Source organism: Corythoichthys intestinalis, chromosome 8 (assembly GCF_030265065.1).
Source record: "Corythoichthys intestinalis isolate RoL2023-P3 chromosome 8, ASM3026506v1, whole genome shotgun sequence".
NCBI lineage: Eukaryota > Metazoa > Chordata > Actinopteri > Syngnathiformes > Syngnathidae > Corythoichthys > Corythoichthys intestinalis.
This window is the reverse complement of record NC_080402.1, coordinates 4,763,319-4,787,740: the sequence shown is the minus strand read 5'-3', so window position 1 is coordinate 4,787,740 and position 24,422 is coordinate 4,763,319. Positions and strand designations below refer to the sequence as shown.

General features: G+C 39.2%; 1 protein-coding gene and 1 long non-coding RNA gene across 2 annotated transcripts; both read right to left on the bottom strand.

Annotated features, from left to right (window-relative positions):
• Positions 1 to 3,257: 3,257 nt before the first annotated feature.
• On the bottom strand, positions 3,258 to 9,154 carry si:ch211-194g2.4 (nephronectin). The gene is made up of 6 exons (XM_057843383.1): positions 9,134 to 9,154; positions 8,941 to 9,033; positions 8,742 to 8,823; positions 7,063 to 7,185; positions 4,635 to 4,763; positions 3,258 to 4,553 (listed from the first exon to the last, which is right to left on the bottom strand). Exons 1-6 carry the CDS (start codon positions 9,152 to 9,154, stop codon positions 4,312 to 4,314), a joined length of 690 nt encoding a protein of 229 aa, XP_057699366.1. The 3' UTR covers positions 3,258 to 4,311.
• Positions 9,155 to 11,687: 2,533 nt separating this feature from the next.
• On the bottom strand, positions 11,688 to 21,788 carry LOC130920552 (uncharacterized). The gene is made up of 3 exons (XR_009064172.1): positions 21,310 to 21,788; positions 12,719 to 12,963; positions 11,688 to 12,155 (listed from the first exon to the last, which is right to left on the bottom strand). It is a non-coding gene; the product is annotated as an uncharacterized LOC130920552 (long non-coding RNA).
• Positions 21,789 to 24,422: the final 2,634 nt, after the last annotated feature.

The following is a 24,422-nucleotide window of genomic DNA, read 5'->3' as shown; positions in this document are numbered from 1 at the left end:
TTTTGACAAAACTTATGTGGTGTGTCCAAGTGTCTTTTTGCGAACATTAAATGAGCAACAATGTTTTTTTTTTTTAAAACAGCAATGGCTTCCTCTGTGGAGTCCTCCCTGGCCATTGTTTTACACATAGTTGATGTGTACACAGAGATACTGGACTGTGCCAGTGATTTCTGTAAGTCTTTAGCAGACACTCTAGGGTTCCTTTTTTCCTCTCTGAGTATTCTGCGCTGAACTCTTAGTGTCATCTTTGGTGGACAGCCACTCCTTGGGTGTGAAGCAACAGTGCCAAACTCTGTCCATTTGTAGACAACTTCTCTGACTGTCGATTGATGAACATCCAGACTTTTAGAGATGTTTTTGTATCCTTTCCCCGCTTTATACAAATCAACAATCCTTGATCGCAGGTCTTCAGACAGCTCTTTTGACCGAGCCATGATGCGCATCTGACAATGGCTCTCATCAAGACAATTCTTACCAGGTGTGTGCTGTATAGTGGGCAGGGCAGGTTTAAACCACTTATCAGTGATTGGGCACTCACCTGATTTCAATTGTTTGGTAAAAATTGGTTTCAATTGCTCTTTAAGTTTCCTTAGGCAGATGGTTCACTTACTTTACCCCCTTCTGTCATTGTTTGTATGCTATCCTCATCAAAATATGAAAACTTATGTTTGGGTGGTTTTAGTTAAATCTGATTCCGCTATTTTCATCTGTGTGATTTTGACAAAGATCAGATCCCATTTGATGGTGATTTTATGCAGAAATGTGAGAAATTCCAAAAGGTTCAGATACTTTTTCAAACCAGTATACGCACACTTCTGTTCAAAACGACACGCACATTTTAACAATAAAACACTCGACACAAAACGATTGCTGTTCACACGTCCATCTCGTCTGATCAATATGTAAATTTAGTAAATTAATTTAGCCTAATTTGCCTCACAAAAGTCCGCTAGCTTAAATGCTACGAATGCTAACGTTTTTACAATTCTCATAGCAAATCACTTACATGTAACTCCACAAACTGTAGCTATAAACTTACAAATGGATACACAAACATTAGTATTGTTTAGGGGTGTCAAACGATTAAAATTTTTAATCGAGTTAAGTACAGCTTAAAAATTAATTAATCGTAATTAATCGCAATTCAAACCATCTATAAAATATGCCGTATTTTTCTGTAAATTATTGTTGCAATAGAAAGATGAGACACAAGATGGATATATACATTCAACATACGGTACATAAGTAGTGTAATTGTTTATTATAACAATAAATCAACAAGACGGCATTACCATTATTAACACTTTGTTAAAGCGATCCATGGATTGAAAGACTTGTAGTTCTTTTAAAAGATAAATGTTAGTACAAGTATAGAAATTTTATATTAAAACTCCTCTTAATGTTTTCGTTTTAATAAAATTTGTAAAATTTTCAATCAAAAAAATAAACTAGTAGCCCGCCATTGTTGATGCCAATAATTACTTACACAATGCTCATGGGTGCTTAAGCCTATAAAATCAGTCGCACCCAAGCGCCAGCAGAGGGCGACAAAACTCTGAAAAACACAACAAGTACACATTTCACTGTGCTGTCATTTTAATGTTTGAGCGGGGCATGTGCGTTAATTGTGTCAAATATTTTAACGTGATTAATTTAAAAAATTAATTACCGCCCGTTAACGCGATAATTTTGACAGCCCTAGTATTGTTACTAACACGTTACAGAGTACCACGTTATTGTAATCTGATTACTTTCTTTCAGTTACGAGCAATCTAACGCGTTCATTTTTCCAAACCATTAATACCATTAAAGTAGAGCTGTCAGAATTATCGCGTTAACGGGCGTTAATTAAATTTTTTAATTAATCACGTTAAAATATTTGACGCAATTAACGCACTCCCCCCGCTCAGACAAATTTAAGTGACAGTACAGTGAACTGCTTGTTAATTGTGTTTTATGCAGTTTTGCCGCCCTCTGCTGGCGCTTGGGTGCGACTGATTTTATAGGCTTCAGCACCCATGAGCATTGTGTAAGTAATTATTGACATCAACAATGGCGGCTACTAGTTTATTTTTTGATTGAAAATTTTACAAATTTTATTAAAACGAAAACATTAAGAGGGGTTTTGATATAAAATTTCTATAACTTGTACTAACATTTTTCTTTTAACAACTACAAGTCTTTCTATCCATGGATCGCTTTAACAGAATGTTAATAATGTTAATGCCATCTTGTTGATTTATTGTTATAATAAACAAATAGTCCTTATGTACTGTATTTTGAATGTATATATCCATCTTGTGTCTTATCTTTCCATTCCAACAATAATTTACAGAAAAATACGGGATATTTTATAGATGGTTTGAATTGCGATTAATTGCGATTAATTACGATTAATTAATTTTTAAGCTGTAATTAACTCGATTAAAAATTTTAATCGTTTGACAGCCCTACATTAAAGTTTGTTTCCTTAATGTCTGTGCATTACTATTTTGTTATTGCCTCATTACATATGTAGAATAAAGAATATTGTAGTCATGTACGAAGAGCATTTTGAATCAAAAATGTTTGAAAGGTTCCCACTACGCCTTCGTTTCCATGGTAACCGCTCTTCGTTACTTCCTGTCTTGGTGCTAAGTGTTTTGTGACTGAGAAAGGCCACTCCTGATGTTTTTTTTTTTGCTAAACTGGCATTGCTTTTATTCTAACCACACTGTAACCTCTCGATTATAAAACTTGTCTGGATTTAAAAGCTCTACAGACTGCTGTTTTTCATACCTGGACATCTTCTGCCACAGGCACTCGTGTTTTTAGGAAATCATGAAAAAAAGAAAAATGAGAGCGTAGACAGGTCAGAAGCGCCCGCCGACCGGGAATCTCCGTCTGGAAAGCTCTTCCTGTGTCGGCGGGCCAGAAAACACTTGAAGGGAGTTTGACAACATCAAACGCAAGTGTAGACTCCCCAGAATACTTCAGGGGAGGCGCAGCTGTGTATGCAATATAGTCCAAATGCATTATTATAATGGTAATAATACACAATGAAAGGTTCTCATGCGAGTACAGTTAAAACTTTAATGGACCAAGAAATGGAATTTACACCGTGAATAATTTGAACTTTATTGGATCTTTTTTTTTTTTACCATGAAAACAAATATATCAAGTATTTTTGGGCATGAAAAAAGTGCTTCAATTTAACAGACATTCTGCAAACTAACTGTATTTCAGTCATTTTTTTGTCCAAATCACATCATTCACACATAAAAAAATTAAGGACGCTCAGGGGCGCCAAACTTGTATTGTTTTTTGCCAAGAAAATGTATGGTTTGGCCAGAATTTGAGAAAAACGTACCCATTCTTTTCGAATGAGCAAAATTTCCTATTCATTTCTAATGGCCAAAATTTCCTGTTCATTTCAATGGCACAAAAACCTATCTATTGATTTCCAACCCAAGTGACTAATTTGCCTAAAATTAACAGGAAGTGATTTGATATCAACAGGGAGAGACCCTGAATTGCCCCCCCACACACACATAGGAAGTGGCCCCAAAATGCAGCCAAATCAACAGGAAGTGACCCTGAAATGTCCTAAAAACAATGGGAAGTGACCTCATATCAATAGGAAGTGACCCTAAAATGCGCCAAAACAATAGGAGGTGACCCCGAAATGCCCCAAATCAACAGGAAGTGACCCTATCTCACCAGTACGTGACCTCAAAATGCCCCAAATCAAAAGAAGGTGATCCTGAAATGCCCAAAAATATGAAGTGACCTGATACAGTGGATCAAATAATTATTTAGTCAACCACAAGTTGGCAAATAAATAGAAAGACTTGTAGTTCTTAAAAGATAAATGTTAGTACAAGTTTTAGATGTTTTCGTTTTAATAAAATTTGTAAAAATTTTCAATCAAAAAATAAACTAGTAGCTCGCCATTGTTGATGTCAATAATTACACAATTCTCATGGTGCTGAACCCGTAAAATCGGTCGCAACCGAGCACCAGCAGAGAGCGACAAAACTCCAAAAAACACAAGTAACAAGTGCATATGACCCTGAGCTGTCATTTTAATCAGTTTGAGCGGGGCATGTGCGTTAATTGCGTCAAATATTTTAACGTGATTAATTTTAAAAAATTACCGCCCGTTAACACGATAATTTTGACAGCCCTAATTAAAATGAATGATTAATCACAGGACAACAGTTGTCCCTCTTTGAAATGTTTTTTACAAGAGGGAAAAAATACATATTTTGTGAATAAAGTCGAAATTTTCTCCAGACAGGCTTTGACGCGAGTGCTGCAAGAAAAGTACCGTCACAGTTTGTTTTTTGACCAACGTCGTGGAGAAGAAGACAAGGGTGAAACCGTCTTGGGCCTTCTGGAGAGTTTATAACTCCGGTAAAACGTGGGTTTGGACGGCGCGTCTCTCCTGGGCCAGCAGGTGCGTCCATCGCCCGTGTAGTCCCTTGGACACTTACAGCTATACGAACCGTCGGTGTTCACGCAAATGGCGTGGCGGCTGCAATCGTGGGACCCCGTCAAGCACTCGTTCTCATCTAAGGAAATTAGATGAAAAAGTCACACTGACAGCAAATGTATTAATACAATTTCTGATTCCGAAGAGATTTCTGCAGCACCTCGACATCGCACCGATCCGTGCAACGTTCCCAAGATGAACCCTTTGAGGCATACGCACACAAAACTGCCGAACGTATTCTTGCAGGTCCGGCGCGGCGGGCAGGCGGCTCGGCGACACTCGTCCACATCTGCAACGCGCCAAACATCCACACCTGAAACATGGAACGTCGCCTACAACAACAATTAGCCGGCTAAATGACTACCTTGACCTTGTAACGCTTTGAAGCGCTAGCGCTTTGAACAACAAGCGCTGACCTGACACGCACAAACTTACGGTAAACGACCTCGGTGACCCCGTCATTACAGGGCTGGAGTTGTCTGTCAGTCATGACTACAAGTCTTGTGTAGGTATTTTCGTTAGCGCATCTGAGGCTTTTGAACCAAGAAACGGACATGGCTAACAGAAGAGGTGGGTTTTACCCCCTACCTGAAGCCGGGGCATGGGGTCTGGGGAAAGTGACCCGTCAATATATTACGAAGTCTATGTTAGAGGGTGTTTAGAGGTATTTAAAGGGTTAATTCCCACTTACGTGGACATCCGGGTTACATCGCCAGCGCAGGAATGGAACTCGTTCGTAAACCCGGGCCGTTCGAAACAGTGACATATCAGGATACTTTGCAGAAAAGTACATAGGAACCAGTTGTTATTTGGCACTGATAAACTAAAGAAAACTGGGGATGTAATTTTTTTAATTTCATGGTTGGAAATGGTTTGCCCACTAGAGGGAATTTATGATGTTTTTATGGGTGATGTTTCATTTATGTAGCTTTATTTAGTTGGAATTGATTGAAATGATTTTTATGTGTTTTTTTTGCTAGTTCTTTTTCATAGAATAGAATAGAATTAGAATAGAGTGGATTTTAACCTCCTTTCAACCTTTTTATTTGACACCAATACACAACGGAAAACCAGATATATGACTGTTTTAATTTCATGGTAGGAAATATTTTCTCCAATAGAGGGCACTCATGCGCTTTGAATGGGTGATGTTTCATTTTTCTATTTTTCTAGTCGGAATTCAATGATTTTTATATATTTTTTGAAATGTATTTTTCATGGAATAGTTCATAGAATAGATTAGATTGCAAAGAGTGGATTTAAACTTCTTTTCAACCTTTTTATTTGATACCAATACACCACGGAAAACCAGAGATATGACTGTTTTAATTTCATGGTAGGAAGTATTTTCTCCAATAGAGGGTACTCCTGCTCTTTAGACAGGTGATGTTTCATTTCTCTATTTTTCTAGTCGGAATTCTTTGATTTTTGTGTATTTTTTTTTTTAACCTAATATGGTTATAGTGCAGTCAGGCCCAGCCTATACGCAGACTATGCAGCTGCTTAGGGCCCCTGACCACTAGGGGGCCCCCAATCTGGCAGTAGTTTAATTTATATTCTATTTTGTTTACTGCAGTTTGCTTTATTTGACTTTTGTGAGTTTTGATACTTGATTACAAGCTTAAAAAAATAAAAGTTCTTCCTTAACTTCTTTCTTTCCTCTTTTAGAAAAAGGTTTGGCGCTATCTACTGTAAGTACTGAAAATCATTTGGGGTGAGAAGTTTGAAGTATGCGGTGCAACAACATTTGATTGGTATACAAAATATGGACATATGGGTTGGATTACATGTATGGGTTACATGTGACGAAATGGTGGGCCAAAAATATGGGCCCCTTTGCATTTATTTTGCTTAGGGCCCCCAAATGGCCTGGGCCGGCCCTGAGTACAGTATAATAATAACAGTTCATTTAGATTTTTTTCAGGTTACATTGTGAGCAGTTACAATGTTACTCATTACTTGAGTATACTTTTACCAAATAGCTTTTTTTTACCTGTACTTGATTATTATTCTTTTTTTGGGATGACTACTTTTACTTCAGCTACTCTTACTTGAGTAAAACTTTTGGCTACTCAACCTACCTCTGGCTAGCAGTGACAAAGTTACTACTGTTACTACTGTATGTTTCGCTACATTTTCCAGTTCTTCCAACTGTGTGGCTTTAATGAAAGAGCCGCTAATTTATGGATTTTTACCGGATAGCTAGAGTCATGCTTCCTTGTTGAACGGCAAACATTCATTCATTCATTAAAGTGTAGTGAACACATCCTTACCTTCATTCCCTAGCGATAGCATTCCTAAAGCTAGGTTTGTGAGAAGGTAAGTTATTTCTAGGTACATGCTAACTCATGCGGCGCTACAGAAGGACTTTTTAAGGGTAATGCTTTGACAAAATTAAAAAACAAAACAAAAAACAGTCTGCTTAGACGATGCTACTAAGCTAGCATGTTCTTTCCATTACAGAACAAGGCTAGCAATGAGTAGTTTAATAGCTTTAAAAAGAACTGGCATTCAAAGGGTGGTAGAAGGGAGCAGCTAAGCTAGCACATTGCTAGCTGGGCTCGAGAGTTCAGCATTAAAAATCAGACCTTGACAGGTTGTGTTGTCCGCAGCGAGGCGGAGGCCGGGCGGACACAGGCAGTGCGCCGCTAATCCGGGTCGAACGTTAGCGTTGCAGCCGAACTGGCAGTGCAAGGAGACGCATGCCACTTCTGCTGGAATAAAAAATTACACCGTCACAAAGCAACAAGGAACAGAACCATTAAACAAACTATAAAATGCAATTTCTGGAGAAATTGTGATGGTAGTTTTGCTGCGATGCGAATATCAAGTCACTTGATTTTGAGGCATTGCTTTTCCTGTTGCTATTGTGTTATTTCCTATTGATTTTGGGTAATTTTGGGGTCACTAACTGTTGATTTTGGGGTCATTTTTGGGTGTCTTCCTGTTGATTTGGGGTCATTGCGGGGTAACTTTCTGCCATCGGGTCACTTCCTATGGATACGGTGTCATTTCAGAGTCACTTCCTGTTGATATCAGGTCCTCTCTGTTAGTTTCCACTCTGTTACATCCAATGGTATCCTATAGAGACATTGGTCGGGACACTTCTGGTTGACCTGGTCTCATTTTGGGGTCACCTCGTATTGATTTTGGGGCATTTGGGGAGTCACTTTGTGCTAACTTTAGCACAAAATGTCCTCTCTGTTATTGTCCACTCTGTACGTCCAAATGGTATCCTATAAAAACCTTGATTGGGTCACTTCTTATTGCTCTGGTGATATTTTGGGGTCACTTCCTGTAATTTGGTCACTTCCTGTTGATTTTTGGGAATTTCGGGATCACTTCTTGTTGATATTGGGTCCTCTCTGTTAGTGTCCACTCTGTTACGTCCAAATGGTATCCTATAAACTATCCTATAACACTGATCGGGTCACTTCTTGTTGACCTGGGGCAATTTTGGGGTCACTTCGTATTGATTTTGCGGCATTTATTGTTAATGTTCTTTTGACATTGAGTCACTTTTTGCTAACTTGAGCACAAAATGTCCTCTCTGCTATTGTCCAGTCCGTATGTCCAAATGGTATCCTATAAAAACCGTGATTGGGTCCCTACTTGTTGATCTGGGGACATTTCGGGATCACTTCTTGTTGATATCGAGTCACTTCCTGGATTTGTGGAATTTCAGTGTCTTTTCAGGTTGATTACAGGCCACTTTCTGTTGGTACTGGGTCACTTTTTCAATGGAATGGTGAATAGGGTCATTGCAAACGAATGGGAAATTTTGTCCATTAGAAATGAAGAGAAGTTTTTGGCAAATTTTGGCAGAACTGTATGTTTTTGCCAAAAACATTTGTGCCCCTTAATTCTCTGAAATTATAAAGTATGAATTTTGTGATTTGAATAAAAATTGAAGGACTAGATAAATTTCAAAATTCTACATTAAAAAAAAAAAAAAACCTGCAATTTGGGGCAAACGGTAAGTTTTGGGGCCAAACGGTCTGGGCTTGGCGGCATGCAGAAGAAGCGCCATTCAAAAACCAAAAAAAACCAAAAACAAACACAGAATATTATAAATATATCATATGAATGAATTAATGATGTCCAGAAACCTACAACATTTGTATTAGCCACTACAGTTTAGCTGAAACTTGAAATTCACAGATGAGCTAGCTAACATAATTGACGACCACTTTCACTCTGTTTGCTCGGATTCCACTTAATTAACATAAACATCCTCGGCAATGAATGAGTTAAAGACCAAACTCACCGGCGCAAGTTCGTCCGTCTGTAGCGAGAGCGTATCCGGGTTCACAGTAGCATCGATAGCTACCTAGCGTGTTCATGCAACGCTGGTCGCACGGCCGCGTTGAGAAACCGCACTCGTTTACGTCTGGAGATGGAAAATCACAGCAGTTAACGTGGATATTTGACTCCTATCCATCAGTGAGTTAGCATGAGGCACACACCTTGGTCGCAGATTGGTCCTTGATAGCCAGCGTGGCATAAACACTTATCTGGGCCGACACATTGTCCGTGGACACATGTCCGCGCACACACCGCTGTAGAGAACCGTTTGCAACTACAGTCACAGCCGATCATACACAAAATTTCATCTAGATTTATTTGATGACTAATCTGATAATGTTTTAATGGACTTACGCTGACAAATTCCACTAGCATTTGTCCATCCCGGACAACAGGAAGTGGTTAAGCCGTAGCTGCAGAGACCCGACTGGGCACTACCTGAAGAAAGTGACTTGCTGGAAACATATATGTGAATGAGAAATTAGTTTAAAAGACTTGGTAACACATTATTTGACAGTGGGTCATAATTATGACATGCCACTGTCATGAACAATCATGAATACTTATGACTGATGTCATTAAGTGTCATCCGGTAAATTACATCACTTTTGATGCTAAGGTGACATTGTTTGCAATGTCTTTGTCATGATACTGACAAGAGATAACGACAGCATCGCCATGTTCTTAGGTAGCATAGGCGTTTAATAATGTGTTTTTTGTTGTTGCCCTTCTCCTTTTCTGTCTGCTTCTTTCTTTTCTGTCCTCCCTAAATCCCGCCTTGTTCACTGCTTTCTCCTAATAAATAAAACATAATGAACAACCCCAATGGCTAACTTGCATAGCAAAAGTTCGCTATCTTAAATGCTATATAAAGCTAATGTTTACAACAATTGGCTAACTTGGCTAGCAATGGTCTGCTAGCTTAAATGTTATATAATGCTATTGTTTACAATAATTGGCTAAGTTGAATACTAAACTCCTGCTTGCTTAAATGCTATATAATGCTAGCTTTTACAACAATCGGCTAACTTGCATAGCAAATGTCTGCTAACTTAAATGTTATTTAATGCTAATGTTTACAACAATCAGCTAACTTGCATCACAAAAGTCCGCTAGCTTAAATGCTATATAATGCTAATGTGTGCAACAGTTGGCTAACTTGCATAGCAAAAGTCAGCTAACTTAAATGCTATATAATGCTAATGTTTACAAAAATTGGCTAACTTGAATACTAAAATCCTGCTAGCTTAAATGCTATATAATGCTAATATTTACAACAATTGGCTAATTTATATATCAAGTGTCCGCTAGCTTAAATGCTACATAATGCTAATGTTTACAACAAATGGCTAACTTGCATAGCAAAGGTCAGCTAGCTTAAATGGTATATAATGCTAATGTTGCCAACAAATGGCTAACTTGCATAGCAAACGTTCACTATCTTAAATGCTATATAATGCTAATGTTTACAACAATTGGCTAACTTGAATACTAAAATCCTGCTAGCTTAAATGCTATAAAATACTAATATTTACAACGATTGGCTAACTTGCATAGCAAGTTTCCGCTAGCTTTAATGCTACATAATGCAAATGTTTACAACAATTGGCTAACTTGCATAACAAAAGTCTGCTATCTTAAATGCTATGTATGGCTAATGTTTACCAGATAGTTTCTCGTGCGCACCAAATGGATTGTCATGCACACCAGATTGCTTAAGTTTATTTTATTTCCTGTGATGTCCCTTTAGGGGCTCCGTACAAACCATGCATAAACAATTGACACAATTTTTAGCCATTTTTAATCTAAATGGGGGGCTGCTTGACCTCTTATTGACCTGTAAAAGAATTGTAAATATCCCTAACCCCTAACCACAAACGTAACACAAACGATTGACATCATTTTTATATAAATTTGCGTCTGATGGGGTCAAACTTCACAGAGATAAAACCATGAATGTGGAAATTTTGCTTCTTCAGATAAGCTACTGGTGTGCATGCAGAGAATATTCATTTTTGAGGTGTCCCACAGGGAAGTATTCTAGATCCACACATTTCTACTTAAAATCTAAGTTCTAAATAAAAATTTCTAAATCAACAATTTGTTCATAAACTTACCCGAGCTGTCGATAACCCAGACAGATGCTAACGAGGTGAAGCATCACCACCAAATCTTGCCGCCTTATCGCACTCATTTTACCCCAGAGTGGCTTTCGACGCAAACCAACATATTAGCAGCCACGATCCATCAGTGTTCGAAACCCAAAAATGTTCTGTTGGCTCGTCTGTCATCCTCTGGGAAGAGTCGGCGCTGGCCATGGGGGAGGTTACCTGCTATAATTGCAGGTTTATACAGGTGAGAAGGTGTCAACCCTGTCAAGTTAAAGACCAACACACAAAAAATATACACACACTTTTGACTAGTGGTATGCTATATAGGAACAAATTTGTTGTATTTTTGAATTACTTGATGAAAAAAACTTACATACAGTACTATGACAGCCCCCTCCTTCACTTTTCTTATTCCTATTTGACACAGATAAAACAAGTGAACTGGTTTACAGTATGGTAAAATATTTTTAAAAATACTTTTTTTTGTGTTATATTTTTTTCCGCCCAGAATCAGTCTTTTCAATGTGTATATTGATGTGTGTGGTCGAGAAACTTGATTGTACAGTAGGTATATAGTTTTGATAAGGTGATGGGTGCAATGCCTAACCTCACAAAAAATATCCTTCAAACCCTTTTTGTGTTAGATGGTATATACTGTATATATTGAAGGAATCTGACCTTTTAGCCTGATTGCCGGAATCACGGCGGCCGAACCGCCAGAACCGCGCTAACACAATTCCAACGACCTGGGCCAGCGGAAATCCGACAACCCAGCCAAAAGGCCAAACTCTGCGTGTTCACCTTAGTCTTAATCTCTTGTACTGACTCCATTTTAAAACCTGGAAAAAGGCTTCAGAATACAATTTGACAATTTATTCGAAGTCGGCAGAAATCATATCCATGATCCAGGGTCACCAAATCACAAGTCAAGAAAAGATTCTCGAGAAAAGACAACGATTAGTTAAACATTCAGTCTTTTAAAGGCTCTGGTGAGGCTGGGTGTGGTCAGGAAGAAGGGTGTGTTTGGGCTTGTCTAGGATTATTCTCTGTGTGGACAGGGCAGGAAGGTTTCGGGCGTGACTGTAGTCAGGGCAACGAGAGTTGAGGATTTTGCCACCAATGCGCCACGTGAGTGCCGAGTGTCACCTTCTCAGTCGCGGGTTCCTCGTTATCAGATGTTCCTTGTCACAGGACGATGTCCCGCCATTTGTTTTGGACTGTCCAGAAGAGCTGAGTCATACAGTAAATATTTTGCACTGTATGCCCTGTGTAGAAAGGACAAAAACACTTATGACCATACATGCAGTTTCTCTTGAATTATGAAATATAAAACTATTCAGTCTTATTGCAGCAGTAGCGCCATTGGTAGCTTGAGTTGTCCTGCGACCGAAGGGTCATGAGTTCGATTCCCGGCTACGACTGGCTATTGTTGAAGTGTTCTTGGGCAAGGCACTGAGCTCGAATTTTCCCCGAATGGGTTGGAGCACCATTGGTGTATAAATGTGTGCTAATGTAGCTAAACACTCTTTATGTCTCCATTTACCTTTTTTTTTTTCCTGATGAATGTTTATCCTAACAAGATGAATATTAACGATTCATCGAGCATAATCGGTTGTCAATAGAACATCAATATTACAAATTTTGACAAGAATATTTGGCATTTTTTAGTCTTTTTGGGTCCAAAATGTTGATTATAATTGGTGAGTGAAAAAAAAACGACAGTTAAGACATTAAGGTTACCGTGTAACCAAGCCATTGTAAACAGGCATGCAAAATTGGACAAAATAGGCCCGGACCTTAAAGGGTTAAGATCTTGAGATATACGTACCCGAAAAAAATGGACGTCGTTTGGCAATATTGTCGTCTGGGTGCTGTTTTTGCACCTGCGCTTGCCGTAGAGTAGAAACGCAGGTGCACATGAAAAGAAAAATGGCAGACAAGTGGAGGAAATAGCTGAGTTAAGTGCCCACCAAAGTGGTCTGCGTGCTTCAAGACCACTTGCGGGCTTCGGCGTCGGGGGGGTCCGTCAGCTCCGGGTTGCTGTCTTACTAGCAGGTCCGCGTATCTCAAGTCCTAGATTTGAGAAAAGGTCAATAATACTTTACGTATTATCCAATTCACTGTGATCCTAATGTGGAGGAACAGGATAGAAAATGGCGGCTATTGGTGGCTTCTTTCCTTGAAATTATACATTCTTTTGTTAATTTTTTAACATTGATTTTTTTTGTCCAAGTTGCTACTACGTATGGCAGCCCTTTTTCGCGTATTATGAAATACTCCGTATCATGAAACTAGAAAATGCAATATCCGGAGAAATTGCCATGGTAGCTTTGCTGCGATGGTTAGTATATCGAGTCACTTGATGTTGATTTCAGGTTCACTTCCGGTTCATTATGAGTCACTTCCTGTTGATATGGGGGGGGGGGGGGGGCTCAGGGTAATTTCCTGTGGATTTGGGGGCATTTCGGGTTCACTTCCTGTACATATCTGGTCACTATCTTATGATTTTGAGGCATTTCAGGGTCACTTCCTGTTGATTTTGGAGCATTTCGGGGTCACTTCCTGGTTATATTGGGCCACTTCCTATTGACTTTGAGGCATTTCAGGGTCACTTCCTGTTGATTTTGGGGCATTTCGGGTTCACTTCCTGTCCATATTGGGCCACTTCCTATTGATTTTGAGGCATTTCAGACTTCCCGTAGATAACGGGTCACTTCCTGTTTATTTCGGGGCATATCTGGTTCACTTCCTGTACATATTGGGTCACTTCCTTTTGATTTTGAGGCATTTCAGGTCCCTCCCTATGGATTTGGGGGCATTTCGGGTTGATATTTATTTATTTATTTTTCCCGGCATTTTAGGTTCACTTCCTGTACATAATGGGCCACTTTCTATTGATTTTGAGGCATTCCAGTGTCACTTCCTGTTGATTTTGGGGCATTTCGGGTTCATTTCCTGTCCATATTGGGCCACTTCCTATTGATTTTGAGGCATTTCAGGTCCCTCCCTATGGATTTGGGGGCATTTTGGGTTCACTTCCTGTAAATATCGGGTCACTTTCTGTTGATTTTGAGGCATTTCAGGGTCACTTCCTGTTGATCTCGGGGCATTTCGGGTTCACTTCCTGTCCATATTGGGCCACTTCCTATTGATTTTGAGGCATTTCAGACTTCCCGTAGATAACGGGTCACTTCCTGTTTATTTCGGGGCATATCTGGTTCACTTCCTGTACATATTGGGTCACTTCCTTTTGATTTTGAGGCATTTCAGGTCCCTCCCTATGGATTTGGGGGCATTTCGGGTTGATATTTATTTATTTATTTTTCCCGGCATTTCAGGTTCACTTCCTGTACATAATGGGCCACTTTCTATTGATTTTGAGGCATTCCAGTGTCACTTCCTGTTGATTTCGGGGCATTTCGGGTTCATTTCCTGTCCATATTGGGCCACTTCCTGTTGATTTTGAGGCATTTCAGGTCCCTCCCTATGGATTTGGGGGCATTTTGGGATCACTTCCTGTAAATATCGGGTCACTTTCTGTTGATTTTGAGGCATTTCAGGGTCACTTCCTGTTGATTTCGGGGCATTTCGGTTTCACTCCCTATCCATATTGGGCCATTTCCTATTGATTTTGAGGCATTTCAGACTCCCCGTAGATAACGGGTCACTTCCTGTTAATTTCGGGGCATTTCTGGTTCACTTCCTGTACATATTGGGTCACTTCCTTTTGATTTTGAGGCATTTTAGGTCCCTCCCTTTGGAGTTGGGGGCATTTTGGGTTGATTTTTTTTTTTTTTCGGCATTTCAGGTTCACTTCCTGTACATATTAGGCCACTTTCTATTGATTTTGAGGCATTCCAGTGTCACTTCCTGTTGATTTCGGGGCATTTCGGGTTCATTTCCTGTCCATATTGGGCCACTTCCTATTGATTTTGAGGCATTTCAGGTCCCTCCCTATGGATTTGGGGGCATTTTGGGTTCACTTCCTGTAAATATCGGGTCACTTTCTGTTGATTTTGAGGCATTTCAGGGTCACTTCCTGTTGATTTCGGGGCATTTCGGGTTCACTTCCTGTCCATATTGGGCCACTTCCTATTGATTTTGAGGCATTTCAGGTCCCTCCCTATGGATTTGGGGGCATATCGGGTTCACTTCCTGTACATATTGGGCCACTTCCTATTGATTTTGAGGCATTTCAGACATCCTGTAGGTAACGGGTCACTTCCTGTTTATTTCGGGGCATTTCTGGTTCACTTCCTGTACATATTAGGTCACTTCCTTTTGATTTTGAGGCATTTCAGGTCCCTCCCAATGGGTTTGGGGGCATTTTGGGTTGATTTTTTCCCCCGCCATTTCAGGTTCACTTCCTGTACATATTGGGCCACTTTCTATTCATTTTGAGGCATTCCAGGGTCACTTCCTGTTGATTTCGGGGCATTTTGGGTTCACTTCCTGTCCATATTGGGCCACTTCCTATTGATTTTGAGGCATTTCCGGTCCCTCCCTATGGATTTGGGGGTATTTTGGGTTGATTTCCTGTACATATTGGGTCACTTTCGGTTGATTTTGAGGCATTTCAGGGTAACTTCCTGTTGATTTTGGGGCATTTTGGGTTCACTTCCTGTTGATATTGGGCCACTTCCTATTGATTTTTAGGCATTTCAGACTTCCCGTAGATAACGGGTCACTTCCTGTTTATTTCGTGGCATTTATTTTGATTTCGGGGCATTTCAGTTCCCTCACTATGGATTTGGGGGCATTTTGGGTTGATTTTTTTTTTTTTCGGCATTTCAGGTTCACTTCCTGTACATATTGGGCCACTTTCTATTGATTATGAGGCATTCCAGGGTCACTTCCTGTTGATTTCGGGGCATTTTGGGTTCACTTACTGTCCAAATTGGGCAACTTCCTATTGATTTTGAGGCATTTTAGGTCAATCCCTATGGATTTTGGGGCATTTTGGGTTCACTTCCTGTACATATTGGGCCACTTTTTGTTGATTTTTTCCCCCAGCATTTCAGGTTCACTTCCTGTACCTATTGGGACACTTTCTCTTAATTTTGAGGCATTCCAGGGTCACTTCCTATTGTTTTTTGAGGCGTTTCAGGGTCAAGTCCTGTAGATATCGGGTCGCTTCCTGTTTATACTGGGTCCCATAGGTTTGAATTCAAGTGAATGGATGTTTTATGTGCTAATCGAATGGCAAATAACGCAACTGAAAATCAATGGGAAATTTTGGCCATTAGAAATGAATGGCTGTTTTTCGGCAAATTTTGGCAGAATTGTACATTTTAATCAAAAACTGTACAGAACGTTTGTGTCCCTTAGCGTCCTTAATTTTTTGGTTGTACATATGATTTGGAAAAAAATTCTAGGACGAGTAACGTTTTGAAATGTTCTTTTTTTTTAATTTAAAAAACAAAACAAAACTGTTTTCGGGCGAACTGTCATTCTTGGGTGTCAAACGAAAGAGAACCGGCGTCCCATGAGAATTCCCATTGTTTTGGTCTGATAAGACTATAAGGAATATTATAGATAGAAGCTTTTGCATTACATGCAAAGAGACCATCAATGACCTTGTGAATGTTTGTTGTTTTTCTGCCTCAAATCCTACAAAATTTTTAGAGTTATTATTTTTTTTTGAGTGATATTCGCATCTTTTGTAAGATCTATTTGAAACTTCTTTATCGTAATCAATGATTGACACAGTTCAGAATCTATGTTCTACCGGGCGCTAGTCGTCAGCTAGCTCGCTCCGGCGGCAGCCATTGGACACGGAGCTTTGCGCGGATTAGCGAAGCAACGCGGGCGTCCCACCGTACCAAAACGAGGATTAGCGTCGTGGCAAAGAAGAGCGTGGCATTGAATACGTAGTGAATAGGCAATTTTTTTCCCCCCTCTTTCGTGTCGGTGTTGTTTACTCATCTCCATTTTTAGGAGCAGATTTATCAAGCGTCCATTTTTGGAATCACTCTGTGTGGGTTTGAAATCTGGTTTTTAGAGCATAGCCAGATTAGCATGTTAGCATGCACCCCTTACTCTCTTGTTGTACAATTTTAGGAGTATCCATCATTTGTTTGGCCCCGTGACTCTTTGCTGTGGTCCAAATCTTGGCGACGGGGGTCTTGACATGACAGATTGAGTCTCAGCGGGAAGCTCTATTGCATCATTTCATGGACACGAGTCAGTAGCACTACTGATGGCTCGGCCAGTAAACAAGCTCAGAATCTGCCTTGTGAAAAAAAAGTACTGTAGGTCATTGAACATTTTTTTTTTTTAAGCTAGTAAACTAGAGATGGATAGTAATGCGTTCTATTTACTTGAGTAATTTAAATGGCCTTCTAAGAGCAGTTTTAACACATCATACTTTTTTTGTGAAGAAGAAACACTACTTCGCCACTACACCAGAGTTGTTACATTTTCTGTCTTTATTCTACACATTAGATTTGAATTTATTCTTGCTATATCTTCATTTATTTTGTTTGCAATGAAAAAACACAAAAGAGAATGGGAAAAAAAATAATTGTCATCTTACACAAAACAATTTTAATCCATTTAAACAGGCTGCAAGTGTGATTTAGTTATTGCCACCACCTGTTATGTGGTCAGGTCAGTAACAGGTGCTGTTAATTACACAAATTAGAGAAGCATCACATGATTTTTCAAAGGGTGCCAACACTTTTGTCTGGCCCATTTATGGAGTTTTGTGTAAAATAAAGATGACATTTTTTCCATACTCTTGTGTGTTTTTTCATCGCAAGCAAAACAAATGAAGATATTACTACCGAAGCATTTGTAATTGAAATCATTTTCTGGGAGAAATTGAGCATTGTCTGACAGAATTGCGGGGTTCACTACTGTACTTCGCGGTTTTTTATTTATCGCGGCGGGTTCTGGTCCCCATTAACCACGAACAGGCATGAAAATGGGTCAGGGGTTAAAAAGGTGAGAAGGGTGTGGAGGAAATATGTTCCAGTACACTGTATTGTACACCCCAACAAAATATTGAGCTCTGTCGACCCACACTGTGTTTCAGCAGGGCCATGCAGAGACCGGTGGAGGGGTGGGTGCTCGTAGATCAAAAGGGGCACATGAACAAGTATTTAATACACCTTAAAACAACATAACTTCAATTTTAACCAGCTTTAGATAATAATTGGCTGCGACTGTGACATACTTTAATTGGGAGGGGGCAACAGTGAATAGAAATCAAAACTGTCATCAACACTTTCTGGCTGTGACTCAGTCAGTCTGCCTCTTTTCTTCCTTCAACCTCTGCATCAAAACTTCCTTCCTCAACTTGTTCATCTGAGAACAAACCACATCAGATGGTCACTGAGCCAACAACAGCACAGTTTTCTTAAAACTATTATTTCATTATTAGCCATACTTAACAACTCTAGCACCTAATGATTAATAAAGCAATGACATAAAAATCTTATAGAAAAATAACATTGTAATTGTGTTTATAATTGGATTTAATACCCGACTATCCTTGCAAACTTGTTCTTACCAGGTCTGCTATTCACCCAGCTGATGAGGTATCCACTGCCTTTAGCAGCCTCATCTAACTCCTTTTTTTATCCCTCAATCTCCCTTCCCTACGACGCATGTCTATGTAATGAAATATAAATATTTAAAAAAACAGACTCCCCGGTGGCTTTTAGTTTTAAAGCTTTCTTAATTTCTTTCTCACTCAATAACGATGGAGTTAGATTTGTGTTTTTATTATTAATCAAAAAACAAAGTTACTTCTATCAAAAACAAAGTTGCTTCAATCAAAATACAGTATATACTTTTAATCCCAAAAAGTAGCTTCAATAAAAAAAAAAAAAAAAGTCTTTGATTGCAATAATAAATTTGAGACAAAAAAAGCATTTGAAAACTATTTTTCTTGATTGAAACAAATTTTTCCATTTAAGTAATGTTTTGCGTTTGGGCCACATTTTGGCTAGGACATTTGTGTCTTTATTATTCAATCAAATAAGTTGCTTCAAACAAAAAAATATATATAAAAAGAAAAACTTTGCACATGTGCCAATCACCGTTTACCAAAGCCTGAGAGGGTTTGAGTAGACTCACTATGAAGCTTTTAATAAAGCCAAGCATTTTCTAACTACTTTATTCTTGTTTAAAAATAATTCGGTGGGGCAGTAACATGTTTAAAACTTATCATAATTCTTACATTTTGAAGTGCTTGAAAACCATTTATAAATGATACTTTGGTGAAAAAAGTGAAAAAACATGTCTTATATATATGTATCTTTTTTCCAATGTAAAATCTGAATAAATGCATTGAACACGCACAAAAAAATTGGGGGGTGGGCGCTACTTCGCCGTTTTCACTTATTGTGGCGGGTTGTGGTCCCCATTAACTGTATTTCTGAAAAGCTTTAAGAAGGACTCATTCCCACCACTCGTCGGGCCGCTGTTGTGCCGACACCGGCCGTCAGCTCAAATCCAAGCCGAAAATAACGCGTCTCCGGCGGACGACGGGAGCGATGTGAGGCGCCCCCTCCATCCGAGAGAATGCCGCTTAATTTGACTCAACAGTGTGTTTCTTCGTTTATATTACCGCTAAATACACAAGCTTGACGCCAATTTAACGGGAGCTATTTTTTTTCATGGGAGATTTGGCTAGCTCTGCCAGTGTTCAACGCAAGCTGCAACGAATGGCAGTAACTTTTTTATATCGCAAAACGTGAAAACGATTGAAACCATTACTCACCAAATTCAATCTGCTGGCAAATACAGGCAAGTGTGTATGCTGCGCTCTGGTCTGCCCCGATGTGGATAAGGCCTGCTTTTTGTTTTCGCTGCTTTGCAATGCAACCGAAGGCTCTCCGAGCACTCCATGTACACGCGTAAGGAGTGCGCGCGTTTGGAATAATGGAACGCAGCTTGGGCCGATGATTGGTTCTCGTCAGCGAAGCATCTAGAAGGATTTGCTGACTGTGTTCTTAAGTGCTCAGTTTACGTACTAAGTTAATCACATGATGATAATAATAATAATTAAATAAAACCTCCCGACCCCCCCCCCCCCCCCCAAAAAAAAGAATTTCTCCTCGGATCTACGCAATTCACGTAGGTCGCCCTTTTTGACTTCAAAACGGCGAATTTCGCCGAAAGGTGAGAGATTTTCATGCCTGCACGAAAAATGAGGGATCACTGTGTATATATTAGGGTGACCAAATTTTGATTTCCAAAAAAAGAGGACACTCAGCCCGGCCTTAAGATACTTTTTTTTACTCGAAGTTCACTCCAGATGCCTATATCACTTTAATATATTTAAAGTGTGCCCTCTCACTCTGGTATTTATATATATTAGGGCTGTCAAACGATTAAAATTTTTAATCGGGTTAATTACAGCTTAAAAATGAATTAATCGTAATTAATCGCAATTCAAACCATCTCTAAAATATGCCATATTTTTCAGTAAATTATTGTTGGAATGGAAAGATAAGACACAAGACAAATATATACATACAACATACTGTACATAAGTGCTGTATTTGTTTATTATAACAATAAATCCACAAATGGCATTATTAACATTCTGTTTAAGTGATCTACGGATAGTAAGACTAGTAGTTCATAAAAGATAAATGTTATAGTTACAAGTTATAGTAATTTTATATTAAAACCCCTCTTCATATTTTTGTTTTAATAAAAATTATACAATTTTCAATCAAAAGTAGAGTTAATATAGTAATAATAAGAATAAAAATAACAATAATAAGAATTGAGTGACCAAACTAATGCCAGTTCACTTTGCATTGTTGTTTAGCTGTGTGAGAATAGGGCCTCATTACTACAGACTGAAGTGCTTTTCTTTTTGTGAACATTATTTTTTTTGAGAGATAGCAATATTATTTTTGTTGTGCTTTCACTAAATGATACTTCTGTTTGTTGTCAAGGAGTTGCAGAAGCTTACGGCGCAGCCCAAAGAATGCCTGTGTCCACTCGCCTTTATAACAGATATATCTCTGTGCATATCTTACCCAAAATACAACAAGAGACACATTGCCACTAGAAGAAAGCAAACTTACCGAAATATGTGTGGAGCACAAAGCAACAGCATAAACGTCTCACAACTACTAATTCTCCCACTATTAGAAGGAATAACATTAGTATGGAACGGCGCTGCGCTGCCCCCAAGCGGCCGGTGGCATTCTCTTCACTCTTAATGTCCATAAACGGCCTCATTGAAATCTGTTTGAGGCAATGCGAGAGCGGCTCATTCAGTGCATGCGTTAATTGCGTCAGATATTTTATTTAACGTAATTAGAAAAATTAACTATATATATATATATATATATATATATATATATATATATATATAGGCTAAAGGATATAGCTAAAGCAGGCTAAGGCAACACTGCGTATTCTCTCTTGGCAAGATAAAAAAAAAAATCTTACCGTGTTTGTTACAAAACAAGCCTGGAGAGGACATTGGTGAGTTGTTTGAAAAAAAGTGTGGGGCATTTTCGTCTCGTTCTCGTCTTCTCAGAGGAAAAGTGGCATTCGTTTAGTTATGATTTAGTCTTCCAAGACACATATTTAGCTCGTAATCGTCCAGTCATCGTCATGAAAAAATTGTTCGTTGACAAAATATTTTTGTTATCGTCATCATTGACGAAAACAACACTGATTTACGCCAACTTCACAGAGGTTCCTAAACATATCTCCCGATAACTGTGGGCTCACTGTCGTGCTTTTTTTGTTCCAAGCCCAAACGGCAAAACATCAACAAAGAACATTAAAGTTCGGTGTAAACAACATCGGCGGCGTCGCAAATGTTTGGTATACAGTCCCTCTCCGTGTTTATGCGCAGTCCTGTTAGGGGAAAAAGATAGACGGAGGCTCCTCCGGGAAAGGAAAAAAACGCAAACGTTCTCATTCCCGCAGCTGATATATGATGTATAAACTCCCATAGATCGGACAGTTTGGATTGGACGCCAATAGACAAGGGGAGGATTGCGTTTCCTCTCGCAATATTGCGACGTGTGCGTGCGGCGCCAAGGTGGGTGGTCTGCGTTTGCTACCATGAACAAGCCAAAACCTCGTTGGTATTTTCACAGGGAAATTAATATCTAAATCATGTGTGTGTATGTGTGTGTACATCCCGGGGAAAAATAAAGTGGAAAAGGATCACCCACATTTTGCTGTGTTTATCAGCATCTTTGCTCTCTTTACTATTTGAAAAAATACAGTATGTACTATTCACTCAAAAAGTGGTCAAACATTGATGAAATTAGAATGTGTTTTTACGGAACCCTTAAAGGAACATCGACCAGAAATAAAATAAATTGAAGCAATGTGGTGCGCACCAGAAACTATAGTGGGGCAAATAAGTATTTAGTCAACCACTAATTGTGCAAGTTCTCCCACTTGAAAATATTAGAGAGGCCTGTAATTGTCAACATGGGTGAACCTCAACCACGAGAGACAGAATGTGGGAAAAAAAAACAGAAAATCACATTGTTTGATTTTTAAAGAATTTATTTGCAAATCATTGTGGAAAATATGTATTTGGTCAATACCAAAATTTCATCTCAATACTTTGTTATGTACCCTTTGTTGGCAATAACGGAGGCCAAACGTTTTCTGTAACTCTTCACAAGCTTTTCACACACTGTTGCTGGTATTTTGGCCCATTCCTCCATGCAGATCTCCTCTAGAGCAGTGATGTTTTGGGGCTGGTTTTGGGCAACACGGACTTTCAACTCCCTCCACAGATTTTCTATGGGGTTGAGATCTGGAGACTGGCTAGGCCACTCAAGGACCCTGAAGTGCTTCTTTCGAAGCCACTCCTTTGTTGCCCTGGCTGTGTGTTTGGGATCATTGTCATGCTGAAAGACCCAGCCACGTCTCATCTTCAATGCCCTTGCTAATGGAAGTAGAGCTGCAGCTATCGAATATTTTAGTAATCGAGTAATCGACTGAAAATCCTATCGATTAATCGAGTAATCGGATAAAACATTTTTTTTTTTAGGTAAAAAGCAATTATAAATATACATGACAAAACAAGACATTTCATCTAACATTGAACCATTTTCAGTCAATGTCTTTATTTTCAATGTACATTGTTGAAAACAACCAACAATTGCCTCTGAGATGTGACTAGAATAAAACAAAAACAAAGATCAATTCACTTTTTTCACTCGAAAAACTTTTAGATCTTATAAAATATATATTTCTTACCGAAAAATGCCATTACGCTTGATAACACACATCACTTAAAAGTTAGGTGTTTTTCCCACGTGTTTCAATTGAATTTCCATTTGTGTCAAGCTATTTTTAAGTTCTAGTTAAGTTTTAAGTTAGTCTAAACTGTTAATCCTGTGGCCTATACTACGAAGCCAGTTTTCTGGCTTAGCAGGGTAACTTCGAGAGTAACTTCATCACGTGCGACCTAAGTTCGCAGCTAAGCGAGACTACGAAAGGTGGATATGTTGGAACCGAGAAGTGTTGCCATGGCAACACACGCCACACGACAAACCTGGTCGTCTCAGAGTTAGATCTTGCTTAACCCCAGAATTCTAATTAACCACGCTATATTTAAACAGCACTCCTCTGCAGACGCGTCCTCCTGACAATGACAGCGTACGACATTGGCGCGCGGATTGTGAGGGGCTCTCTTCGGAGGGCACGGGTTTTTGGAGACCGCCAGAATCCCCTGGCGTACCCGGAAGATGTTCTCCATGAAAGATATAGATTTTCAGCTGAGGGAATTCTTTACCTGTGCCAACTGATCGAGGCGGACGTCACTATAATGTAACCCGCCGAAGTCAGGCCCTCACAAACGGGCAGATTGTGTGCCTCTCCGTGCGCTCTTTCGCCAGGGACAATATATGCATTCCAATGGTGATGCTGAATATCTGCGTAAGAACACTGTATGCCGTGCGATTCGAAGTGGGGTATGGAAACGCTTCAAATTGATCGTTGAAATTGCTGAATGTAAACGAATGCGGAGCTCTGCTCTCATATACAAGAAATATATTTAACGGACTTTTCCAGCGTTATTTCGTTGTGTAAATGAGTTAATAATAATCATAGAAATATGTAGACTATTTAAACATTGAGAAAACTTGCGTTTTTTTCCGCCAACTCGAAGAGATTAAATTAAATGTCAAATCCACTGATAGGACAGACGCACAAATATAAAAGATATAAATGTTTATTGAATACTCATCTTATAGTCTTGTTGAACTGTGAAAATTCGTTACAAAAGACGGGCTTTAATTCACGCAACAACGCATGGGATCCCCGCATTTCCTTCTTCTCCTGAGTCCTCACAAAGATAACATAAAATTATGGAGGGGGGGGTCGGGTCGGGCTCGGGCCTGCAAATCAAGTTAATTGATCGGGCTCGGGTCGGGCTTGATTTTTTAGGCCCAAACTAAGGTAAAAAAAAAAAAGGACATACGTATTCATACAGTCAATGGGAATAAACATACAATTATCCTGCTTCATGTGGTGATGCACGATAAATTATTTTTTTACTGTTAACGTACCAAATCTTATTTTAT

Bases quoted from the DNA above. Each gene is read 5' to 3' on its own strand.
- si:ch211-194g2.4 (XM_057843383.1), bottom strand. From the start codon at position 9,154: ATGCTAGTGGAATTTGTCAGC. The intron at 8,824-8,940 runs GTGTGTGCCTCA...CCGTGCGACCAG, and splicing joins AGGACCAATCTGCGACCAAG to CGTTGCATGAACACGCTAGG. The intron at 4,764-7,062 runs GTCTGATTTTTA...GGCGCGTTGCAG, and splicing joins GGACAACACAACCTGTCAAG to ATGTGGACGAGTGTCGCCGA.